The sequence below is a fragment of the Rhinoraja longicauda genome, chromosome 2, assembly GCF_053455715.1.
Source record: "Rhinoraja longicauda isolate Sanriku21f chromosome 2, sRhiLon1.1, whole genome shotgun sequence".
NCBI classification, from domain to species: Eukaryota; Metazoa; Chordata; class Chondrichthyes; order Rajiformes; family Arhynchobatidae; genus Rhinoraja; species Rhinoraja longicauda.
Window position 1 is genome coordinate 39,058,281 of NC_135954.1, and position 16,957 is coordinate 39,075,237.

Consider the following 16,957-nt stretch of genomic DNA (forward strand, 5'->3'; position numbering starts at 1 on the left):
AGATGTTTTTAGAGAGGCACATGGAAGTGCAGGGAATAGAGGGATATGGATCATGTACAGGCAAATAAGATCAGTTTAACTGGGTATCACGTTCGGCACAAACATTGTGGGCCAAAGGCCATAGTGTTCTATGGTAAACCTTTCTTCCAGAACAAGAGTACATAAATAGAAACTTGAATGTATAGATTCCCAAAACATAAAAAACAATTATGACTTATTTAGTCACATAAAGTGACCGCAATAGAACAATTTGAAGAAAAATTGGGAAACAGTAAGAGATTTGTATTTTTTGAATTCAGCTTGTATTACTCTATATATGTCAGTATGGATAAAGGGTAGGTGAGCATCTTCATCTTTGGTGAAAGAGCATTTTGGAAATGACAGTTTTCAGATAAAGACCTGAGGCGGCAAGAGGAAATCATAAAGATGAAAAAATCAAGATTTGCGTGTAAAGTTTGAATGTGGACAAAACACAATGGACACATGGACAAATGACTTTGAAAGACTTTGAATACATATTTAATGGAGGTGAATAATATTCATACTTTAACCAGGTTACCTTAAGTTAACAATGCAATTAAAAATCAATAAATCAGCATAAAATAGTTATTTCTTCAAGTCTTGACAGTTTCACAGTGCATACCAGTTTAGAAAGATTCATGTCACGCAGAACTCTCATGACCACTGTCTTCTCAGGTTCTGTTGGATTTGATCTCTTAACAGCACCCAGAGTTCTCAGCACAGACAAAATGTTACGCAAACCAAAGTCGTAGTGCACCTGTCACGGTTAGACAATAACAATATCATACAATAAAAAATGTTAATATATTGTAGAAGATAGACCAAACCCAGAATGCAAATTATCCCGTTTTGCAGCATCATAAATTCCATTCTTTTCAATATATATGTTAAAATCACAATTATTTCCACCATGCAATTTCTATATTGGTATAGAGTTGAAGTCACACTGAATTAATTTATTAAGATAATCTTCTTCAACTTCAAGTTCTATAATTACATCCATTGCACCTTATAGTCTTTGCACCTTATTACTGGAAATAATTTTGTTATGACCACACTTTCAGGCACAGTCTCTAACCATGCTCAAATGAGTTGACCATGCATCACTGGCCTACCAGAGAGACTTCATCGTATAATCTGGGTGACATACCAGTATAGTACTGAGTGAATACTATCAGAGACCATTTATTTCAGATGAATTGTTAATTAAAGACCCTGCTGATCTAATTTGAGTTTGTGAATGAACTCTATCTCTATGACACTATTTTGATGAAAGGAAGTTTTGCTTGGTATCCTGAACAATGAATATCTCTCATATGACCTCAGTAGCATTATCTCCTTGTTTTTTGTCTGCAGAATGGCTGACATTTTCTTTGCTACAATTGAGTTCAGCAACATAAATGGCTGGAATGTGCTTTGTGATTTACGCTTTATATATATTAAGCCAGTTATTTATTTCTTTAATTTTGAAGTCTTGAAAATAAAACCTACTCTATACCCTGTTCACATCTATTCCTTGAGGCAAACTTGCACCATTGTTATTTAACAGTGAGTGAAAAGATTAGTGGCCAAAAATTACCTGTCAGTAGCTACTCACAATGTTGTCAAACAGTATGAGAAAGACAAGCTTACTTTTCATGGAGTAAAGAACAAACTACGAGAGGAACAAAAATAAAGACACAAAGTACTGAAGTAACTCAGCAGGTCAGGCAACCTCCCTGGAGGGCAGGGATAGGTGACATTTCAGGTCAAGACTGAGGAAGGGTCCCATCCTGAAATATCGCTTATTCATGTTCTCCAGAGATGCTGCCTGACCCATTAAGTTACTCCAGCACTTGGTGTCTTTTTTTTTGTTGTAAACCAGCATCAGCAGTTCTACTTTGTACTCCTTTCTTTCTACTCTACAGATATCTTTAGAGCACAGTCAGGAACAGGCTAGTAAGGAGAGGCCAGGAAGCTTCCATATTTGCACAAATATCTGAGCAATTAAGTGGCCAGTCTGGGAATTGAGCCAACAACTTTTGTTTCAGAGAACAGCATGTTACAGATGATAAATCAAACTAAACTAATATTTGTCTGACATAGATTGTGCATGTCCGAATAAACTAAGACTTGCTTGAGCTAACTCCTTGTATTTATTATTGAAAATTGTCCAAATATACAATTACTCTTTGGTAGATTGGTCCTTTTGGCACATGGGCCTTCATCAATCAGGTTACTGAGTAAAGAAGAAAGACTCAAAGCAATGGAGTAACTCGGTGGGTCAGGCAGCATATCCAGAGAACATGGGGATATAGAGATTTGGGACATTATGTGGCAGTTGTATGACATTATGTGACATTATGTGATAGTTGTATGACATTATGCGACATTACGTGGCCTCTTGTTGAGGCCACATTGGAGCATTGTTTACAGTTTTGGTCACCCCACTATTGGAAGGATGCTATAAAGCTGGAAAGAGTGCAAAGAGGATTTTCAAGGATGCCCCCAGAACTCGAGGGCCTGAGCTGTAGGGAGAGATTGGGCAGGCTTGGACTTTAATTCTCAGAGCGCAGTACGCTGCGGGGTAATCTCTCAGAGATGGATAAGATCAATAGGTTGAATGAATAGGGAATTAAGAACCATATGTTTAAGGTGAAAGATTCCATAGGAACCTGAGAGGCAAAGGTGACCGATTGGGAGAAGGGGAGATGCAACGTGACCTGGGTGTCATGGTGCACCAGTCATTGAAAGCAAGCATGCAGGTGCAGCAGGCAGTGAAGAAAGTGAATGGTATGTTGGCATTCATAGCAAGAGGATTTGAGTTTAGGAGCAGGGAGGTTCTGCTGCAGTTGTACAGGGCCTTGGTGAGACCGCACCTGGAGTATTGTGTGCAGTTTTGGTCTCCTAACCTGAGGAAAGACGTTCTTGCCTTAGAGGGAGTACAGAGAAGGTTCACCAGATTGATCCCTGGGATGGCGGGACTTACATATGAGGAAAGACTAGATAGACTGGGCTTGTACTCGCTGGAATTTAGAAGGCTGAGGGGGGATCTTATAGAAACATATACAATTCTTAAGGGGTTGGAGAGGCTAGATGCGGGAAAATTGTTCCCGATGTTGGGGGAGTCCAGAACCAGGGGTCACAGCTTAAGGATAAGGGGGAAGTCTTTTAGGACCGAGATGAGAAAACATTTCTTCACACAGAGAGTGGTGAGTCTGTGGAATTCTCTGCCACAGAAGGTAGTTGAGGCCAGTTCATTGGCTATATTTAAGAGGGAGTTAGATGTGGCCCTTTTTGCTAAAAGGATCAGGGGGTATGGAGAGAAGGCAGGTACAGGCTACTGAGCTGAATGATCAGCCATGATCATATTGAATGGCGGTGCAGGCTCGAAGGGCCGAATGGCCTACTCCTGCACCTATTTTCTATGTTTCTATGTTTCTAACCTTTTCACTCAGAGAGTGGTGGGTATATGGTATGAGGGGAGGTAGTCGCGGCAGATACTATAATAGCATTTAAATGACACTTGAATAGGTATATGGATAGAAAAGGGAAAGAGAGATATAGGCCAAATGCAGGTAAATGGGACTCATTTAGATGGGGCATCGAGTCAACCGTTTTATTGTCATATGTACTGAAAGGGAACAGTCAAACATGTCTGTAAACACAGTACTCAATAGATAACATAATAAACAAACAAAAAATATATTAAAAACCCAATATAGTGCAAAAAACAAAACAAAGCCTGATGTCCTTATTGCAACCAAAGCATTTCATAGTTTGGTGCTTAGTTAGAGTCTGTAGAGTTCCATATTGAGAGAGTTAGATAGAGCCCTGGGGGCTAGTGGAATCCAGGGATATGGGGAGAAGTTGGGCATAGGTTACTGATTGGGGATGATCAGCCATGATCACAATGAATGGCTGTGTTGGCTCGAAGGGCCGAATGGCCTCCTCGTGCATCTATTTTCTATGTTTCTATGTTTCTAGTAGACTAGGTGATCGTTTCACAAAACACTTTTATTGGTCAACCCAGGATATCTCCGTTGCTGACAATTTCAACTCCACAATGACCTTTCTGTCCAGGCCTCCTTTATTGCCAAAATGAGGCCACAAGCAAAGTGAAGGAACAGCATCCCGTATTCCACTTGGGTAGCTTATAAATCAACAGTATGAACATTGAATTCTCCAATATTAGGTAACACCCCACCTCATTGATTTTATTTCTCCCCCTACACCCCCTTTTTTACCCCGGATTCTCCCACGCATTCTCTCACTATTCCATCTCCTGTCCCATCTTCCCCCATTCCCTACCACCTCTATATTTGGCTTTACATTTTGCTACTCTTTCAAAATTTGTCTTATCACCCTATTGTCACCTTTCTGTCTCCTTTAGCCCATAGTTCATAGGTTATAAGAGCAGAATTAGGCCATTCGGCCCATCGTCTACTCCACCATTCAATCATGGTTGATCTATCTTTCCCTCTCAACCCCATTCTCCTGCCTTGTCCCCGTACCCCCTGACACCCTTACTAATCAATAATCTGTCAATCTCCACCTTAAAAATATCCATTGATTTTGCCTCCACAGCCATCTGTGGCAATGAATTCCAGACCCTCCACAGATTCACCACCTCTGACTAAATAAATTCCTCCTCATCTCCTTTCTAAAGATACGTCCTTTTATTTTGGGGCTATGGCCTTTGATCCTAGACTCTTGCACTAGTGGAAACATCCTCTCTACATCCACTCTACACAGGCCTTTCACTATTTGGTCAGTTTCAATGAGGTCCCCCCTCATACTTCTAAACTCCAGTGAGTACAAACCCAGTGCCGTCAAACCTCATCATATGTTAACCCAATCATTCCTGAGATTATTCTTGTAAACCTCCTCTGGACCCTACTACCGATTCGACTTGCAAATGAACATTTTGGGAATCCTGCACCAGCACTCCCAAGCCCCTCTGCAGCTCAGGTTTCTGAATTTTCTCCCTATTTAGAAAATAATCTACGTCTTTATCCCTATTACCAAAATGCATGACTTCTCTTTTGTCCGTACACGAAATGGCGCCTATCCATGCCCTCCAGAGATGCTGCCTGACCTGCTGAGTTACCCAGTACTTTGTTTTCAAAGCTAGGAATGGGTTTTGCCAGAGTTAAGATTATCAGAGGCTTCTTGTGAACAGAATTTCTGTAACATATCAATGACGGCTTTGCTCAGGCTCCATCACTGAGGTCTGTGACTCCTTGGGCCAACTGATTAGTTCCTCTGCATCTGGGTAGTAAGCATGGATCACCACAATTCAACTGATTGTCTTGACGCTCCAAATATGTTAATGGGTCTGAGAAAATCTTATATCTCGTAATGATAAGCATCAATGCAATCAAATATCCCAAATAAGGGCACAAAATGCTGGAATAACTCAGCGGATCAACCAGCATCCTTAGAGAACATGGATAGGTGATATTTTGAGTCGGGACTCTTCGGGTCTTAAGAAGGATTCAAACCCGAATTGGCACCTATCCATCTTCTCCAGGGATGCTGCTTGAACCGCTGAGTTACTCCAGCACTTTGTGCCCTTTTTATCTAAACCATCATCTGCAGTTCCTTGTTTCCACACAAGATCACATATAACAGTTTAGTTTACCTGTTTAGATAATTGCTCTTCACAGAGTTTGTAGAGTGTATAAAACTTCCGACTAAGGATTTGATTATCACGGAAACCGGCACTAGCCAACTTCACTCTCATTATAATAGCACGGTCTGGCACCATCATGGCTACTGAACGGAACTGAATCTTTAGATTTTCAGGTAGTTCCTGACGTCCTGCATAGCCTGGGTTCTAAAGTCAAAATTGATTAAGTAACTATATGCAAAGAATAAGTAACTACATGCAAAGATTAAAATACTATTAATATGACATATTCCAAAATACATAGTAAAATCTCTGGAGGTATATTTCATTTTATTTTAAAATCCATCTTATTTTCAACAGTCTCTTACCATGGTTAGGAAAATGCCAAACTCTTTGTCCATTTCTACAGTGTCACCATCAGTGAAGAGAAAATTGGGTTTTTTGTTCTTCTTACACTGCAGTACAATATAAATTTGTTGAGCAGCTACCGATAGTACTGGCAATTCAATACGATTAAATTCATCAAAGCAACCCCATGCACCAGACTGAGCCAGACCTAAAGAGTAAACAACTGTAAATCAAATACCCGATACTCAAAATTGCCTGATACTCAAAATTGTTTGATGGGTTATCTACTGAATAAATGGCTAATCTTTAACTTCCACGATTGTACTTCAAAATGACATGTCAACATAGAGCAGTTTGGAGAATATTAAAATTAATAAAGAATGCAAAGACACACAAACACGAGAAAATAGGGGCATCAGTATTTCACCTGGTTCCTCAGCCTTGTCTGCCATCCCTGACCTGTCCCAAGCTATAACTCTTCTTTGCCAATTTCCCATACCCCTCAATTCCCCACATTTGCAGTCTTGCCCGCATCCTGTATAATTGCAACAGTGCTTCTCTATGTCGAAATTCTGATCCACAAAGACCAATATGTCATTTATCTTCCAAACTACTTGCTGCATTATATAAATGGTACATATCAAAATTTATTTTTCATTGACCCTCTCAAAACATTGTATCTTTGAAATGTTAGTATATAGTCTATGAAAAACTTATTATGCACACAGTTTGATTTATTATAAGCTGTACATGCAAATAAAACAAGCATTACCACCCTACTTCCTCTTACCTTTGTAGATGCGGCCTAAACCTCTATAGTCCATCTGATCTGAGCAATTAAATACAACAACATACTTTCCAAGACACTTCCCCATGTCTTTGGTGGTTTCTGTTTTGCCCGTGCCTGCAGGTCCTGCTGGTGCTCCACCCATACTCATTCCTAAGGCCTGAGACAGTGTAATGTAGCACCTGAAATGTTCATAAGAAGAAATTAGTCAAATATATGTGGTAGGAAAGAAATTATTACTGAAGGAGACAAAATGAAAAAGTTTAAAAAATGACATTGAACAGCCATCATGGATTTCAATATGTGAGTCTTAGCTGGCTAACTAAACTGAAGAGATATCGGAGAGAATAGCAAAGTGTCATTAAGCAGAAGTAATATATTTAGTTCTTTTGATAAAGTATATTAAAATAAAACTATTGATTGATGTCAGCACATGCAGTGTCAGGAAACATACAGTAAAATGGATAGCTAAGTGACTAAAAATGGAGTAACAGTGATGTTAACATTGGATTTTCAGACATGCTGTAAAATTTCAGTCCTGGAACCACCTTTTTGCACAATTTGCATAATTGTAGCAATGCTTCCCTATGTCAAAATTAGACTTTGGAAAAAAATATTTTAGTTTCAAAATTTGCAGATACACAGAATGGTCAGTGTAGAACTGCATACGATCTTTCCAGATTATATCCAGATTATATATTCACGTAAATAGTATACTAATGAATGCTTAATAGATATTCAGCGTAATTTGAATAATAGACATCTTTTCAAATAAAATTCTTACCTATCGGTTAATGGTGTTATTACAAGTCTATCTGTACAGCCTAGATATTCATTGCAATAGTTGAACTCAACATCTGTGATCTGAATAATGCATTTGTCTGTGTCCTCTATAAAGTAAAACCGGGATTGTTTTTGCCATTCAAAGTCAAACGTGGATTTAATGTTCATCCGAACCTAATGGAATATTGCAAAAAAATAAAAGCATTACATACTTCCTGCATCACATTTCATTAACATTTGTTATAGGAAACAGGATAACATACCAGATCATCAAAAATGTCTTTCTGGTGTACATGGATGGTGATCAGTGTCTCATATTTTATCCGTTCCATTTTTGTTAGTTCTTGAGTTGTCATGTCAATGAAATCATTAAGCATATCCATAAATGCCTGATTGGTCGTTTGCATGATCTGCACCAAACAAATATTTAAAGTTGTAATATTTTCAGGGTTATATTATTCAGATTTCATATTTGGTTCGATTTACATCTCGCCCACAGGATATATGCAGCAATGTAAACTTTCTGATTGCTGAATAAGGCCAAACCTAAATTGTGGGATGAACTTCAAAAAATTCTGCTCAAGACAGACAAAATTGTGGAATATTTATTCTATATTAATTTCAACAATTTGTAAAAATAAGGAGAGAGGGAGACAACAAATCCCAGAGGTCAGTGAAAAAAAGGAGACGAGTAACTCTGGGAATGGACAAGAGGAGTGCCCAGGATCCAAAGGTTGGACGAAAGTAAGACCAGAGACACCAGCAACAATCAAGAAGGAGGATAGAGATCCTCGGAATGGAAAAGGGATGGATATTCTGGCCCTTTGCAATAGAGACCTGATACGGATGGATCCACAATATGTTGCAATCTAAGTGCACCACTAGTGGTAAATATTTGAATGACAATGAAACTCGATGAAGAATTATTTATAATAGGAGAATGAAATATGCATATTGCTAGCAGTTATGGTCCATGCTCGTGAAAAGATGGTGGTGAACTACAGCCTTCAGCAATTGCAGTCCACATAGCATATGGATTCTTACAGTACAAGTAGAATGATACAAACATGGAACTTTACTGCACAAAAGGTAGGTCAGAAGATTTGATAAAATAACAAGGAAGGAAATAATAATAATACACAAGATAAACTATCCAGGAATATATAATCAGAATGTGTATATCTATAGATAACTATCAGTCATAATCATACCGTTTGGAAACAGGTCCATTGGGCCACCAAATCTCTGAGACCATCAAGCACCCATTTACACTATTCCTCTTTTATTCATAGAATCCTATAGCATTGAATTGGGGCTTTTCAGTCCACCCTATCCACACTGATTAAAATGTCTATCTATGCTAATCCTATTTGACCTCTCTCTCTGTGCCATTCCTATCTAAGTACCTCTACAAATGTATTTTAAGTGTTTTATTTGTATCTGCCTCTATCACCTCCTCTGGCAGCTCAGGTCCCCATCATCTCTCACCAGATGCTATCACTTAACTACACCAGAGACAATTTACTGTGACAAATTAACCTATCAACCAGCACGCCATTACGATTTTGGGGAGACTGTAGCACCAGGAGAAAATTAATACAGTCACAGGAAGGACATGAAGACAGCTCCTAAGGTTTGGGTTGAACCCAGGACACTGGGGCTGTGAGATTACAACACTACTGGCTCTGTCACCATGCTGCCCATGACCCTTCTGATGGACAAATGATAGACATATGTTAAGTTATGATGAGGTTTCTATTGGTGACTGGAAGATTTGTTAATTTTTTTAAATCTCTTGAAAACAGTAAACTGCTAACAAAATGAGTATTGATCCTCTTGAAAGCTTATCTGGGAATTAATGGAAAACCTGGAGATGGCAGATGAATTAGCTGCACATAGCTATGTACCCATAACAGTGACTGAAATAAACTTTACATTCAATTTCCAATACCTTCTTATCAAATCTGGCATTATTCAAAGCTTCTTCAGAGTTTTTTGTCCAGATCATCTGAATGCCCAGCAAACCTATCTGTGCAGGGAACATATTTTGAAACTCATATAGTTTAATTTCACTGTCAGTGATTGCTATTGAAGCCTGTCGAATAATGGTGTGAATTGTCTTTCTGACTCCATTCAGGAGCTGTCCCAGCCAAACCTCCACATTGCCCTAAAGAATGAGATAATTAAAAGAAATCAGATAATGTATCAACAGTTCTGTCTGAAAGCATACATTTTAGAAAAGTTATGTAATAAAAATGAATCATGTTATGAAAAGAGAAATTACATTAAAACAATTTCCATCATGCACATGTTTTACCAAACCCCCATCATTCTCATGATTCCATCTCCTTCCCAAAATTCACAGAGAACTGTCCTGGCAGACCCGTTGTTTCTGCGTGCTCCTGCCTCACAGAACTCATCTCCAAATACCTCGATTCCATCTTGTCTCCCCTTGTCCAGTCCCTTCCTGTGGAACTCTCTGCCTCAGAAGGCAGTGGAGGCCAATTCTCTGAATGCATTCAAGAGAGAGCTAGATAGAGCTCTTAAGGATAGCGGTGTCAGGGGGTATGAGGAGAAGGCAGGAACGGGGTACTGATTGAGAATGATCAGCCATGATCACATTGAATGGCGGTGCTGGCTCGAAGGGCCGAATGGCCTCCTCCTGCACCTATTGTCTATTGTCTTCCGGCCTACATCCGAGACACCTCACACTTCAATAACTTCCAATTCCGAGACCCCCATTGCCTCATCTTTTACCATGGATGTCCAGTCCCTTTACACTTCCATTCCCCACCAGGTAAATCTCAGGTGCCTCCAGCTTTTCAAGACCCTATTAGTTTCCCTCTACTAACATTCTCCTCCACCAGCCACATCTTCAGACTGAGCACAATTTTGCTTAGAAGCAGAAACTGAAGCACGAGGTTCTGATTTAGAAAGTCGTATAGTGCTGCCTTACAACCAGCTTCCTCACCCATCAACTCCATCTACATTTCATGCTGCCTCAGTAAAGCAGCCAACATAATCAAGGACAACTCATACCCTCATCATTCATTCTTCTCTCTTTTTCCACTCTGGCAGAAGATATAAAAGCTTGAAAATATGCACCACTGGATTCAAGAAAAGCCTCTGTTATCAGATTCTTGAACAATCTTTCATATGCTAAGGATGAATATGTGATCTAAAGTAGCTGTTGCGGACTTGCACATATTGTGCATTCTATTTCTTTCACTTTCTTGCACTACCTTGATACACATATGTACAACATGATTTGCCTGCATAGCAAGCAAACTAAACTTCTCACTGTATTTCTGCATGTCACAACAATAAACAAATACCAATACATTTAACAATGCTGATATATTCAGAAAAGTGGTTGACATCACATTTCTCTGCATTCAGGTTGTCTTTATCCCTTTAAAGCTTGTTATATCCCGTGTACCTGCAATACCTGCAAAATACCTGCAAAATGACTTAATGGACATATGATATTTCATCCCTGCCGACAAATCATTGATATTTATTGTGAATAGCTGTGGTCCAAGCACCTATGTCTGCAATACTCCATTAGTCACAGCCTACCAATCCGAGAAGGATTCATTCATTACACTCTTTGTTTGCCATCAAATAACCCATTCTTAATCCGTCAGTACATTAGCCCCCAATTCCGAGTGTCTAACCTTGTTAACTAACCTCCCATATGAGCCTTCCAGAAATCCAAATACACCACATCCACTGATTGCTCTTTATCTATTCTACTCATAACATTCTCTTAGAACTCCAGTAGATTAAGCAAACCTTATTTTCCCTTGATAAATTCTGTAGCCAAAATGTTTCAATTTTTAAGATTTCTCTTATTCATTTACAGTTTTATCTGCCAATCTTTTATTCATGTGTAGGAAAGAAATGCAGATGCTGGTTTAAATTAAAGACAGACACAAAAGGCTGGAGTAACTCAGCGGGACAGGCAGCATCTCCGGAGAGAAGGAATAGTCTCTGGAGAGAAGGAATGGGTGACTTTTCGGGACTCGACCGCTGAGTTACCGCAGCATTTTGTTTACCGAGCATAGATCTATTAACTATTCTTACTTGAAGGAGATTTACATTCCTTTCCATTCCTGTCCTCAATTTTGATATTATGCTCACTATTTCCATGTTGTTTACCCATTGGTACTTTCTCGATTTGTTTTGGTTCATTTCCCAGAACCAAACCAGCAAAACAACCTTCCTCTACAGGGCAGAAATGCTGATCAAGGAAGTTCCTCCGAACAGAAACTCCTCCCCTTTTTTGGATCTTATATTTTTCCTATTCTAATCTACTATCCTATGGATCATTGGGAAGGGAAATTCAATTTTAGCGATCAAAAGAGAGCAGGATAAGTATTTTAATGGAAATTATTTAAAGGATAGGGTGGAGGAGTTGAGCTAACTGGATTGCTGATAAATAAAGCCACCAAGGACTTGTCAGGCCAAATTATTTCCTGCTTACTGTAATCTTTCTGTGATTCTGTGATTCAGACATCAAGGAAGCTGGGACAATGCTGTACACCACCTTCCTTCACAGCACCTCGAGTACAAAAGGGCATTTCATTTCAGGAAATCCTTCATCTCAAAGTAAGTGATTAACATGTATGTAGAATTATCTGCTTGATGTACGTGGAACCACAATCTACAGGAATGTTAAAAAAGCTGCAGGTGAATACTACAGAACCTCTTGGTCCTCCTGGACGGGTGAACTAATAAAGCATTTTCTGTGATTATCTGTAATTCTTCAATACTCTTCAATTATCCTGGGATCTGTTCTTACCTGTGCTATGACTGGTACAATGAGATCAACTTTTTCTCCTTCCTGAGATTCGAAGCAAAGGATCTGGTCGTAATTTTTTTCATTGAAACCCACTTTATTAACATTGTCAAAAAGGCTTAACAGATGAGCCTGAAATAGTCAAAATATTTTGTTTTAGTATTCTTAATATGTCCAAAACACATGACTTGTGCTAGATATTATCATTTAGGGCATATTGTCAGTGTAGGTTTAACATTGTTTCAATATTCTTTTCTCCAGTATAATATTATGCCCTAAATGCAAATTCTTTGGAAAGACTATTTGCCTTGTCAATAGGTTTGATCATGTTTGACAAGAACCCACTATTTTTATTTAATTCCAGTCACTATATAAAGTTCCCAGTTTCTGTGACAAGAAACAAATGTTAGAAAATCTGTAGTTTTAAATGTTATATAAAAGAACGGATCGACTGGGCTTGTATTCACTGGAATTTAGAAGGATGAGAGGAGATCTTATAGAAACATAGAAAATTCTTAAGGGATTAGACAGGCTTGATGCAGGAAAAATGTTCCCGAAGTTGGGGGAGTTACCAGGGATCACAGTTTAAGAATAAGGGGTAGGCCATTTAGGACTAAGATGAGGAAAAACATTTTCACCCAGAGAGTTGTGAATCTGTGGAATTCTCTGCCTCAGAAGGCAGTGGAGACCAATTCACTGGATGTATTCAAGAGAGAGTTAGATATAGGTCTTTGGACTAACGGAATCAAGAGACATGGGGAGAAAGCAGGAATGGGGTACTGATTTTGGATGATCAGCCATGATCATATTGAATGGCACTGCTGGCTTGAAGGGCTGACCTTCTCCTGCACCTATTTTTTTATGTTCTATATTTCTATAATTGAAAAGGGGTTTTTTCTCTCTCCAAGCACCTAGCAGTCCTTGTTGCTCTCATGTGGCCATGCTTACTTTTTGCAAGCTTATATATGCAAACTATCCCAAGGCTTTGACCTACCAGCCACCCTGTAAAACAAAGTGACCACCAAGTGAGAGAGGGGGGAGGGGGAGAGGGGGAGAGGGAGAGGGGGGGGAGAGGGAGAGGGCGGAGAGGGAGGGGGAGGGGGGAGAGGGGGAGGGGGGGAGGGGGGAGGGGGAGTGGGGGAGGGGGAGGGGGAAGGGGGGAGAGAGGGGGAGGGGGTGGGGGGGAGGGGTGGGGGGGAGAGATGGGGGAGAGGGAGGAGGGAGAGAGAGGGGGAGGGGGGAGGGAGGGGAGGGGGAGAGGGGGGAGGGGAGGGGAGGGAGGGGGAGAGGGGGAGGGGGAGAGGAGGGAGGGGGGGAGAGGGAGGGGGAGGAGGGGGGAGGGGGGAGAGAGGGGGGAGAAGGGGGGAGAAGGGGGGAGAGAGGGGGAGAGAGAAAGAGGGGGATAATAAGACGGAGAGTGGAGGCAGAGGGGGGGAGAGGAAGAGAGGGTGTGAGGGACAGGGAGAGGGGGAAAGAGGGAGGGGAGAAAGGGAAGAGAAAAACAGAGAGAGGGGGGAGAGAGAAAGAGGGGGAGAGAGAGAGAGAGAGGGAGGGGGAGAGAGGGAGGGGGAGACAGGGATAGAGGGAGAGACAGGGAGAGTGGAGAGAGAGGGGGAGAGGGGAGTGGAAAGAGGCGGGAGAGGGGAGGGGAGAGAGGCAAGAGAGGGGGGAGAGAGGAAGAAGAGACGAGGAGAGATAGAGGAGAGATAGAGGGGAGAAAGAGGGAGATGAGGAGGAATTTCTTTAGTCAGAGGGTGGTGAATCTGTGGGATTCTTTGTCACAGAAGGCTGTGGAGGCCAAGTCTGTGGGTATTTTTAAGGCAGAGATCGATAGATTCTTGATTAATACGGGTGTCAGGGATTATGGGGAGAAAGCAGGAGAATGGGGTTAGGAGGGAGATAGATCAGCCATGATTGAATGGTGGGGTAGACTAGTTGGGCCGAATGGCCTAATTCTGCTCCTATCACTTATGACCTTATGACCTTATGTGGCGACCAGGCTTCATGTGGCCTGTGATGCCCTGCACCAACTGATGGCATTTTGATAGCTTGTTGCCCTTGATGGTTTTTGAACAGTTTTAAATATCTCTGATAATCGGAGATGTTTTAAAAACTGTTCAAATAATTTAAATAGATTTAAGTAACCAAAGAACAAAATTATTTAAGAAATAAAAAGTGCCTTTTGTGACAGATTGATGTACAGCAACCTTTGGTGTCTTGATGTCAATGGCACATTATTCTCCATTCCCTTCATAAATGTGCCTGACCCGCTGAGTTCCTCCAGCGCTTTGAATTTTGTTCTGGCAATAGCAAAATATATTTTGTATCACACCAATTGTAGGTTGAAAACATGTTCAGTTTTCCAAGTATGACACACCACAATTTGGTGGGATGCTGTCAGGATGAGCCATGCAGTTCTTGTTGCCTCAGGGTCCTGCTGTTTTCATAAGCTTGATGCCAAAAGGACAGAATTTCAGTGTGCCATTAAAAGACAGATGACAGCTAGAGAAGGAACCAGGTATAAAAACTGTTCAATGTTGCCATTTCTTAGCTGCGGGGACACAGCATGGCAGTAGCACCTGGAAGGGTGCTTCAGTGGAAAGAAACTGACCCCTAACATGAAAGGGAGATTGGAAAAATAAAAACAGAAAATGACAGAAAAATACAGCAGGACAGGCAGCAGTCTTGGAAAGAAAACTGTAATGTTTTAGGTTGAAGACTTTTTATTTTAGATTTCCAGCATCCATTTGTTTTATTATTTTCATTTAGATTGACAAAAATAACTTTTACAGGTCAAGAGCTTGTTGCAACTAAGCAACATATTTTGTTAATCATATTCCACCTGTTCCTAATTGATATTCTGAGAAATGAGTTGCAAAAAAAAAAAAACTGGATCAGGTATTATTGCTGCAGAAGTGCAGAACCTCAAACTTGCACTTTCAAAAAATAAAAACATCCAGTATTCAGGCTAAAATCATCCTACCTGTATTGTATGAGAATCAGAGGCTTGACCAAGGATTTCTAGCAGAGCTGGATCGGAAACAAAGAAAAATCTGGGAAATAATAGGCGTTTCTTTTCCAGATATCCTGTAAGTGATTTCTGACACATCTCCAACTGCTCCAGTAAATGTGGTAAAAGTTGTGCCAAAGTTTTATCACCAACACAGCACAGCACAATATTTGTATTGTCGTGAGCTCGTTGCATAATCTTCTGCCATGATTTGTCAATGTTCTGAAATCTTTTGGCTTCCTAGAACAGAGCAGATGGATTATTTTAATAAAAATAATTAATAATATTTGACATTGCATACATTTTCATTCGCTACAAAATAATGTCATTGTCATTCTTTGGGGTCATTTTCTACCTGGACTAGGAGGGAGCATGTTGTGCTATGAAATTAGATTTTATTATTGACAGCCAAATTGTAAGAATGCATTCATTGTCTAGGATGTTCACTGGTCAGGATACTAATTTAGATAGTTATTCTCACAGTTTGATATGACAACAACACATTCCAGAAATTCCATTCAAAGCAGTAAATATTGAGTCCTCTCATTCTGAACACCTTTCCTGTCACACTGCAATTGCATTACAGGCAACAATAGATCTGTCTTGAACCCAGCACATTTTTACAATCACATTTTTGAAGGTTAAGATTCAAGATTCCACTTTGTCTGAATTATCAATCTTAACCACCACCACAAATAATACATTCTAATTCATCATTTGAGTCACGAGGTAATAATTGCAGAAGAATACAGATCACGATTGTTAGTCATTTCTCTACTCATTCAGAAAAATTACTTGATCATTAAAGTTTTGCACAGATTCAAAGACAGAATAATTGCAATTTTAAATTTATATTATACGGTTTTTCCAAGCATGTACAAACCTGTGGTAGTTGTTTTGCAATATCACCACCAACAAACACGGCTTCCAGGTAAATCCAAAGGTTCTGAACTGTAAGCCAGTTTTCAATTATTTCAGTGGTATTTGAGAGCTTCTGCACCCATTGTTGAATTGTCGGCTTAAATGGTGCATTGTACCTGTCAGAAAAGCAGCCATAACATTAATAGAAATTGGTCACTGTGACAAAAATGCCTTGACACAAAAATTCTAATGTTTTACTTTATAGTTATGCCTCCTGACCATTTGATTTATCATAAAAAGTAAATTAAATAAATTCCATCTATATCTTTTTTTATTTTGAAAATGTCTTTTGAAACCAAATTAAAAAAGAAATGTTCAAAGTATATTTCCTCCCCGGTTTGAAAGCATGAAACGCAAATTGCACAGCTTTCAAAAAAGCTGCAGGAAATGTTGTGCACATAATAACTGTACCCATCAATTAGAATGCAGGCATCTAGCCAACATCATAATGCCTGCTCATTATAATGATTTTTTGGGTGCAGTGAGCGACAACTCTATCTACACTTATCAGCAGCAGGCCCAGAAATAGTCCTTCAATCATCAAAGGTGACATGTTCTCATATCCCACTTGCTTGATATTTCAAAACCTTTTATGACTTCAAGCTACAGATGCTGTACTCATATGTCTCTTATTTCCCCCTTCGGCAAGCAACACCTTGTACTGCCCTTTCAACA

General features: G+C 39.9%; 1 protein-coding gene across 3 annotated transcripts in view; it reads right to left on the reverse strand.

Moving 5' to 3' along the window:
• dnah5l (dynein, axonemal, heavy chain 5 like) overlaps positions 1–16,957 on the reverse strand; it is a 243,879-nt gene that overhangs the window by 138,631 nt on the left and 88,291 nt on the right. For all 3 annotated transcript variants that reach the window (XM_078417775.1, XM_078417784.1, XM_078417793.1), the window contains exons 35-44: positions 16,245–16,398; positions 15,335–15,601; positions 12,355–12,483; positions 9,502–9,717; positions 7,814–7,960; positions 7,552–7,724; positions 6,771–6,949; positions 6,001–6,188; positions 5,645–5,839; positions 644–778 (exon numbers count right to left, since the gene is read on the reverse strand). In XM_078417775.1, the coding sequence (XP_078273901.1) occupies positions 644–778; positions 5,645–5,839; positions 6,001–6,188; positions 6,771–6,949; positions 7,552–7,724; positions 7,814–7,960; positions 9,502–9,717; positions 12,355–12,483; positions 15,335–15,601; positions 16,245–16,398 (1,783 nt within the window). The remainder of the gene's footprint in view (positions 1–643; positions 779–5,644; positions 5,840–6,000; positions 6,189–6,770; positions 6,950–7,551; positions 7,725–7,813; positions 7,961–9,501; positions 9,718–12,354; positions 12,484–15,334; positions 15,602–16,244; positions 16,399–16,957) is intronic.